A 9,514-nucleotide genomic window follows, 5' to 3' on the forward strand; every position below is an offset into this window, starting at 1 on the left:
AACTGATTATTTTAGAGGCCCTTATACTGACCCTTATATATAAACAAATAAATAAACTAACAAAAACATTTGAAATTTTAAATCTTTATTTCATTTTGGCTGTTGTAGATTGTTTTTAAGTAACTAAGAGTGTTTTTAAGGTAACTCATAAGAATAATTTCTCCATTTTTTGTTCAGGGAGTGAGCTAAAGTCAATGTATGTGTTTAGGGTAATTTCACATGGTACCTAGAGTGAATTTCCTTTTAAACCACATCACCGTGTAGCTGTGATATTGACAGTGATATTAAAGTGATATTATTGGCTGTGATATTAAAGGCTTATTAGCCTTTTTAGTCTGGTATAGATCATTTACTCTCAACCAGCATAATCCCCATGGCACATTAGAAAACCTGGCAATGGACTAATAGACCACCAAGCAGAAAAGTAAGATGAACTCCATCAAGTGATTTCCTATCTAATCAACTACAGATAAGACCCCGTGATTTGGTACGCGAGCAAGTATCCAGGATCCAGTCCTTGGTCTGTCTATGTCTCTGTTGTTCCCTTTTCTGTTTTGCAATCCTCCTTCTCTTGTCTTGGAGACTTTACTCTCCAGTCTGGAGATGGTGGGAACGAGTACGTGCGTGTCCACCTGCAGGGCAGCACATTAATACCAGACAGGACAGGAGAGCCTGGGGAATCTTGAAACAGAGAAGTGAACTGCTCACACTCTCATTACCTGCAGGATAACGGACATCTCTGACTTTCTAACACTCACCTACAACAGTGTAGCTTTCTTTGAGCTCAGTCTTAAACAACAGCTCTGCATTTTTTCATAGGATCTGCTTGTCAAGTTTATTAATTGGTATATCACTATATAATCGTGTCTATAGTCTAGAACAGAGACCTTTCTTAAGAATCCCTCACTGCAGGCTGTTCTGGCCTCACAGCTGCGCAGAAAGGATGAAGCTCATAACAGAAGTGGCATGAACTGTTTAAGGTGAGCTCAAGAGGACCGTTTTTGTTCTTGCCAACGTCGAAGATTCTGATGAACGACAGCGAGATGGCAGAAACGGGAGAAATGAGAGACTTAGTGAAGAGAAGGAGACTGGTCTACAACATCCAGCGGGAGGTCATGGATGAACTCAGAGTTGATGAGGTGGCCGACAAATCTGCTGCTAAAACATCACTGTCAGACAATATCAAAGAGTCAGTGAGGTAAGAACACTGACTGTAGTTAGGAGCATCTCATCTCCTCAGTTAGGAAATCTCATCTGTGAGGAGCTCTCATTCCTTGCTTGCTCTTTTGAGGTATTGAGGTGAGAGGTGAGTCTTAGTCTTGTGTAACAGATAGGTATAGGGCTCTAAATTATTTGTACATTATAACTGTACACCTACAATGACACCACTCCACACAGCAGTGACACCAGCACATGTAAAAACCCCAGCAACACTGCTGTGCTTCGTACATCCGTGCCAGCTCAACACCCACAACTGTGCTACTACCATATCAGTGTTAATACTGGGCTGAGAATAGCCCACCACCTAAACAGTTTAAACTGGGTGGAGCTGACAAACTGTGTATGCCAGCGGCTGGACTACAGTTTGTCTATGACTGTACACTTCTAAAAATACCCAATAAAGTGAGCAGTGGGTGTAGGCACAAGGTTGGTGTTTCTAATACCATGAAGACTGAATGTAAATTGAATGTGGAATAAGTTGGCTGCTTGGTGCTAAAACAAATGACAACCTGTCCAGTTTTATAATGCAAAATCTGAACTGACTGATTCAGCAGAGTAGACTGCAGTAGTCTGCTGTTGTTGCTGGACGAAGGGTAACTCTACCCCTTTCTTAATGTGTTCATGCATATTTAACAGGCTTGATTCACTATGTGCCAAAACCTGGACTAAACAGAGAATCCACACTCATTGTGTAATTTAGGCTTAGTCTCATGTCTACATGTCAGAAAAAGCATTCCTCCAACAAAAATTGACTCTTACCTGTATTTAACCTGAGCGTTAACCTTGCACCTGTGTCTCATTTATATCTCATCTGAGTCTCACCTGTGTCTGTTTTCCAGGTGCTCTGGTCCTCGTGTGAAGAGTTGCTTTCTGTCATGTGTTCCTCTGCTGTCATGGATGCCGCGTTACCCATTCAGAGAAAACATTTTTGCAGATTTGGTATCAGGAATCAGTGTGGGCATCATGCACCTGCCACAAGGTCACACCTGACCCCGAGTCCCAACACAAACACACACATACACACACACACACACACACACACACATGTTCACGCACACACACATACATCTATATGCCTCTCAATTTGACTTATCCAACAGCCTGAAACACACATGCACTCACAGCCAAAGCCAAAGCACACAGCCGCACAAACATACTAAGGTAATCCAGATGTATAGTGTGTGTGTGTGTGTGTGTGTGTGTGTGTGTGTGTGTGTGTGTGTGTAGGTATGGCATATGCGCTGCTAGCTGCTGTGCCTCCTGTGTTTGGTCTCTATTCCTCTTTCTACCCAGTCCTCATCTATTTCATTTTTGGATCTTCTAATCACATCTCAGTGGGTAAGCACATACACACACCACCAACAACAACAACAATATAGGTAGAAGTAAACAGACAGACAGGTACGCACACACCCATACACGCTCTGACTGTTGGCATGTGTAGGTACATATTCGGTCATGAGTGTGATGATTGGAGGTGTGACAGAGCGCCTGGCTCCGGATTCGGACTTTATGATCTTGAACAATGACACCATTGACACCATCAATGAAACCATCAATGACACCATCAATGACACCTTCAATGACACCATCCTAGACACTGCAATCCGAGACATAGAGAGAGTGAAGATTGCAGCAGCTGTCACTTTCCTCTCTGGCATTTTTCAGGTACATCTTATCTGTGTGTGTGTGTGTGTGTGTGTGTGTGTGTGTGTGTGTGTGTGTGTGTGTACTCATAGAATTAACACACTATGTGTATTTTGGCTGTTGACTGATGACACTGACACCGCGTGTGTGTGTGTGTGTGTGTGTGTGTGTGTGTGTGTGTGTGTGTGTGTGTGTGTGTGTGTTCATGTGTAGTTGCTCTTAGGCCTGGTGCAGTTTGGGTTTGTTGTGACATATCTGTCTGAGCCACTGGTCAGAGGCTACACTACCGCTGCATCCATTCATGTCATTGTTTCCCAGTTAAAATACATATTTGGTATCAATCCCCACCGCTACAGTGGACCGCTGTCTCTCATATACGTGCGTATCACACACACACACACACACACACACACACACACGCGCGTTTAAATATGTGAATATTTAACCAAGTACAGTTTTGAAAGCAAACAACTTTTCCTTGCTTTTAATGAAGATGTTTAATGCTAGCTCCCCCTAGTGACAAGAGTAGAACATTTTTGAAATCGTGAGTTTATTGCTGTTGTTTCTCTCTCTCTCTCTCTCTCTCTCTCTCTCTCTCTCTCTCTCTCTCTCTCTGCTGATGTCTTTTCTCCCACAGACCATGTTGGAAGTATGTTCCTTGCTAGATCAGACAAACATTGGTACCCTCGTTGTGAGCATTGTAACTATTGTAGGCCTAATCCTTGCTAAGGAAGTAAATTCCTTCCTGGTGCAAAAACTTCCTGTTCCTATTCCTGTTGAGCTTCTTGCTGTAAGTAACTTTATACATAAACACCTTCCCTTCACACACTGATACAATTACAGCAACCACGCACAACCCCCCCCCCCCCCAAAAAAACAGCAAAATGCTCAGATATATTTGCGTGTCCGTTCCCAAAAACAAACAATACAATGCAAAAAATAGAAAAATACATCATGATATGAATATTTTCTGCAGTATAAATGATTCATCTATTAGTCTATGTGTGATCTGTATGTGTGTTTGTGTGTGTATATATCTGTGATGTGTGTTCGTGCACGTGTTTGCAGATTATTATCGCTACTTTAGTGTCATGGCAGGTTGATTTAAAGACTGTATATGGTGTACAGACTGTGGGTGAGATCCCATCAGGGTGAGTGTTCCTTCTGCTTTCTTTCATCCTCTGTTATGCTTCATGATATGACTGTCACAGAACGGTGGCCTGCAAGAGTCCAGAATGGAGCTGTGGTGAAACACCTGTGGGATTTAGCAATTATATGGCTTAATAATGGAACAGCTATATGACCTTAGTGTGCATAGCAAACATGTATAGAGCACATTCTCTTTCTGCTATTCTCCCATTCTTCCTCTCTCTCTCTCTCTCTCTCTCTCTCTCTCTCTCTCTCTCTCTCTCTCTCTCTCTCTCTCTAGTTTGCAGGCTCCAGTGATGCCTGAATTCTCTATTATGAGATCCATTATTGGAGATGCTTTTGCCATGGCTGTTGTAGGATATGGAATCGACATATCTCTTGGACGAATCTTTGCTCTCAAATATGGCTACAAAGTTGATAGCAACCAGGCTAGTTGAAATTAGATCCCTTTTAAAGTTTGATGATAATTGTGACAACCTCTAAACTAAATTACTGTGTCCTCTCTGCTTTAGGAACTTGTAGCACTGGGACTGAGCAACATGATTGGTGGGTTTTTCCAGTGCTTTGCCATCAGTTGCTCCATGTCTCGCTCTATGGTGCAAATTAGCACAGGGGGAAAGAGTCAGGTGAACATACTCAGATCAGATCTCCTCTTCCTAGCTGTTTACCTGTTTTTGTTTTTAAACACAAGGTTGGTCGTACAAAGTCAACAAACAAACTGTTTCTTTTCAGGTGGCAGGTGCTGTATCAGCAATGGTGATTCTTTTCATCTTGCTAAAGATTGGAGAACTCTTTCAAGATCTGCCAAAGGTACAAGAGAGAAAAATGTTATGTAACTTAATTAAAGTGTGTGAGTCCTAATTCTGTGTGTGTGTGTGTGTGTGTGTGTGTGTGTGTGTGTGTGTTGTGTTTGTGTGTGAGCGCATATGTGTGAACATGCTTGAGAGTGAGACAGAGAGAAACAAAAAAAGAAAGAAAGAGAAATGTTATTTATGTATATGAAACCATGTGTTTATACATGTGTGTGTGCATATATGGGGGGTGCGCGGATGTGTCTCTAGGCGGTGTTGGCTGGTATTATCTATGTGAACCTGCATGGCATGATGAAACAATTTGGAGACATACCAGCTCTCTGGAGGAAGAACAAAGTGGACATGGTGAGTGAGTGAGTGAGTGAGTGGCAAAAGAGAGAGAGAGAGAGAGAGAGAGAGAGAGAGAGAGAGAGAGAGAGAGAGAGAGAGAGAGAGAGAGAGAGAGAGAGCTGGGTGTTGCTGGTCCTTTTGCTCATGGGATCCATCTGTTGGACAGAAGCTGTTTTATTGTCTGCTTGTGTCCTGCTCTGCCCATGTGTAGCTGGTGTGGCTGATGACACTGATTCTCACTATACTGTTGAACCCGGATCTGGGGCTGGCTGCCTCCATCGCCTTCTCCATGTTCACTGTCATATTCAGGACACAGCTGTGAGTTCCAGGGTTAAAAAATAACCTCATTACCAGTTCAGGCTTAGAGTACTACAGTTACCATTAACATAAACTACACATCAAACTCCATATTACAGTTACAGAAGAATTACAGGAGCAATCCCCCCCGTCTCTCTCTCTCTCTCTCTCTCTCTCTCTCTCTCTCTCTCTCTCTCTGTGTGTGTGTGTGTGTGTGTGTGTGTGTGTTTCAGGCCCAAATATTCTCTACTTGGTCAGGTTCCTGGAACTGATATCTACAGACCAATAGAGGACTACAATCAGGTACAATTCTATAACTATTTGGGTATTTGTTCTTATAAGTTTTGGTATAATTAGCTTTAGATGCTGCTTTAGTGCCTGTAATTGTCTCTCTCTCTCTCTCTCTCTCTCTCTCTCTCTCTCTCTCTCTCTCTCTCTCTCTCTCTCTCTGTGTGTGTGTGTGTGTGTGTGTGTGTGTGTGTGAGAGAGAGAGTCGGAGGGATTCTGAGAGAACGAGTTTGTCTGTGAGTGTGTGAAAGTGAGAAAGAGACACTCAAAGTATGTTATATTTTCATTCTTCTCTCCTGCTGTGCGTTTTTCTGGTCTTACTCATACTCTTGGCATATTGCAGTACTAGTTTGCTTTTTGCATGTGTGGGTGTAAGTGTTTTCTTTTATGTTAGAACCCAGCACATCTGACTCCACGCAGGACAACAAAAGAGCAATACAATCCATACAAAGAGTGAATAGTGGTTCAAAAGACAAAGTAGTGCAGCAAAGATTAGGAGAATGAGATGAAGAACAAAAGGAATCTTAAGAGGACAATGAGAGGGAGGGACCAGAGTCGCAGGAATGTGAAGAGAAATGTAATCTGTTATTGTACAGCTGAAGGACTGTGTTAAAGCTTTGATATATTTTTAGATTCATAACATTGCTGTGGGCAGAGACTGCCATTGCACTCAAAGTGTTTAAGGCTCTGGATTATTGTTAGAGCTGTCACATTAATGTCTTCTTGGCAGACATTAGGTTTGTTATGGACTCACACAGGTCTGAGGTTACTCTAAGAGGGGTCTGATTTTCAGTGCTTGGCCATGTATGGGTCAGGTGACATGTCACTGTAGCATTGCCACTCATGCTTGACTGATGACAGGAAATCCTGCTTAATTATTGCTCTGGTGGCTTGGTAAAATGGATATCAAAGATCCATTTATTTGAATCAAGCTTCTTTCTTTCTGAGGAGGGAGGATTCCATTGTTAGAAGTATAATGTATAATTGTGTGCACATTTTTGTATATGTGTGCGTGCATGTGTGTTTGTGTTTGTGTTGCAGGTCATACAGATTCCTGGTGTGCTGATTTTCCGTTCCTCAGCTACTCTGTACTTTGCCAATGCTGAGTTGTACACAGAGCACTTATATGACAAGGTGCATCTGCCATCTCTCTCTCTCACACACAGATACATTGCTGAACACCTGTACACACAGCAATACACACATTCGCATGGCATTAAAGTGTATAAAAGAAAACTAGATTCACTTCTGCATGTGCACATGCAGACCAACAAAACACTTAGACAGTGACCTACACATGCAATGTATTGCACCAAAATGAATAAGCATATGTATGCATATTTGTGTGTGTAGACTGGGGTAGATGTGCCTAAACTCCTCTCACACAAGAAGAAACTGGAGGCAAAGAGACAGAGGAAAGATAAGAAGGAGGCACAGAAAGCCAAAAAAGAAGCAAAGAAAAGAGCAAAAAAGATGGCAAGACCATGAACGGATATGTGGAGGTTTGGGCATGTGTGAGGTGGGGGTGCGGAATTCCCAGATAACTGCTGTTTGCTGCTTTGTCCAGGGGAAGATGGCAGAATTCTCAGATGTGGAGGAGAAAGATGAGGTCGCAGTGGTGGCAGTCCCAGAACTTGACCCCACCCCTGACCCCAACCCTGACCCCAACCCTGACCCCACACTACCCAAGGTCATCATCCTGGACTTGAGTCCTGTTAACTTCCTGGATACGGTGGGAGTGAAGACACTGCAAAATGTACGAAACCCACAACATCATTCCCATACAACAACTATGGAAGTGTTTAGAAGCACAGTATGAATTTTCTATAAACATTTTGTAGATGTGATTTAATGCAAATGTAGTTGTTACCTCTATTTTTCAGATTCACAGGGATTATGGCGATGCTGGAGTTGATGTACTCTTGTCAGGGTGTCAGAGTGAGACCAGCAATGTGTTGGGCACTAATACTATATTTTTCTTTCTCCTGCTTTAGCTTTCTGTCTCTTTTTCCCTCTCCCTCACTCTTCTTGTTCTCTCTCTTTTGTCTTTCAGCATGTGTTATTGAAATTTTGGAAAAGGGAGATTTCTTCAGTGACAAACTCACTAAAATGATTCTCTTCTCCTCTGTGCATGATGCTGTTTTACACTGCCAAGCAAAATATTCAAGCAAGGTCAGACAAAACACGCCACACACACACACACACATACACACACACACACACACACACACACACACACACACACACACACACACACACACACACACACACACACACACACAAACATGCACATACACACACACAAACACACACACAAACGCACACACATACACACACACAAACAAGAATTAGAAAAAAGAAAACATTATGGTGTAGTTGATTTTACATGGTGGAACACATCAATAAGCTCAGTGATTTCAACATGTACACAACATGTGCACACACACACACACACACACACACACACACACACACAAATCACACAAACACACATCAGCAACTGCAGTCTTGCTTCCTATTTTTAGGATTTTAGACTTGTAAACACACATGTTGCACCAGTGTATCACAGCTAAATTACACCAGTGTATGACAACAAAACTTTGTTAATCATTTAGTGGTCATGAAGTTGACGAGGGTTTGTCAATACTGCCAAGCATACCGGCAACATACACTGGTTAAAAGGTCCAATTCCTCTTTAGAACAAGGAATTTATTCTGTATCTTCTTTTTCCACAGTCCACAAACGGAACCCACTTCTAAATCCAAATCCATCTTGCATTTATAACAATGTGAGTATTTCATGCATGGGAAATGCATGAACCAACGCCCCTCAAAGATTACAATAAATATATATTTTTATAAATACATTTTTCTATACTATTATATACTTATATACTTATACTTTATATACATATTATAAGTAAATCCATCACAAAAATACATTTACTGAATGATTTGATTTTTAGCATATTTCCTAAACATTGCACAAGCAGACAGGCCCCGTCTGAAATGGGTCTCTGAATGTCACACACTGCAATGTCATCATTACAGACTCTGCTTACACCTTCCGCAGCTAACACAGTCCGGGATTATAATTTTTGGCACCTCTGTCACATTAAAGCCTTCGAATTATAATAAAAGTTTGTCACAGGAACCACGTGAGGCTATGCGTAGGTAGCCTGTTGTGCTTGTGAGCTTTTTTGTTTGTTTGCTAGATTTTTTTGTTGTTGGAATGGACTTTATTGTCCTCGGATAAGAAATTCAAAATAATAAATTGTATTAGGTGATTATTGTGCTAAAAAAATTGTTGTTGTTATTGCATTAAATAGAATGTAAAATTAAAATTCAATGTGACATCAAAGTTAATCATAATTAGTTGCATTATCTGATTCTAGTGAAAAGGTTTTCTGTCATGAAATTGGAATTTATGTAATCCTGACTTAATTCTGAATAAAGAGAATAAAGCCAACCCATTACACAGAAAAGTCACATATACTTTTTTTTAAAGATTTTACTTCCTGAAATGCATTACAAATGGATGATGTAAGTGTAAGGTCATTAAGGACAAGGCTTAAAACCTGAACCTGGCCTTTAATACATCTTACGAAGTCTTTAAATAAACCTATTTTCCCCAGTAATTCCAGTTTTAACGTGAGGAGGGAAAATTTCATATGTTATCATCATAACTGGTTGTTAATTTAAGTAGTTTGAAAGCATATAAGATAACTAGCATCTAATTATTTGTATCATAATATAACATGCATTGATATA

At 41.1% G+C, this 9,514-nt stretch overlaps 1 protein-coding gene and 1 pseudogene across 2 annotated transcripts; both read left to right on the top strand.

Annotated features, from left to right (window-relative positions):
- The window catches only part of LOC118240696, a 6,008-nt pseudogene extending 5,322 nt beyond the window's left edge, over positions 1–686 (top strand).
- Positions 522–9,212, top strand: LOC113575849 (solute carrier family 26 member 6). Of its 2 annotated transcripts, none has more exons than XM_035522190.1 (20): positions 522–1,198; positions 2,061–2,200; positions 2,449–2,559; positions 2,666–2,889; positions 3,082–3,246; positions 3,506–3,658; positions 3,937–4,019; positions 4,298–4,445; positions 4,530–4,643; positions 4,750–4,827; positions 5,079–5,174; positions 5,371–5,477; positions 5,690–5,759; positions 6,786–6,878; positions 7,098–7,220; positions 7,312–7,500; positions 7,628–7,682; positions 7,798–7,916; positions 8,480–8,532; positions 8,710–9,212. In XM_035522190.1, exons 1-19 carry the CDS (start codon positions 1,029–1,031, stop codon positions 8,501–8,503), a joined length of 2,262 nt encoding a protein of 753 aa, XP_035378083.1. In that variant the 5' UTR covers positions 522–1,028; the 3' UTR covers positions 8,504–8,532; positions 8,710–9,212. The 2 variants fall into 2 exon arrangements, with proteins under 2 accessions (XP_035378083.1, XP_035378084.1); XM_035522191.1 differs by having other exon boundaries at positions 8,795–9,212.
- Positions 9,213–9,514: the final 302 nt, after the last annotated feature.

This window comes from Electrophorus electricus, chromosome 23 (assembly GCF_013358815.1).
Source record: "Electrophorus electricus isolate fEleEle1 chromosome 23, fEleEle1.pri, whole genome shotgun sequence".
In the NCBI taxonomy this organism is placed as follows: Eukaryota; Metazoa; Chordata; class Actinopteri; order Gymnotiformes; family Gymnotidae; genus Electrophorus; species Electrophorus electricus.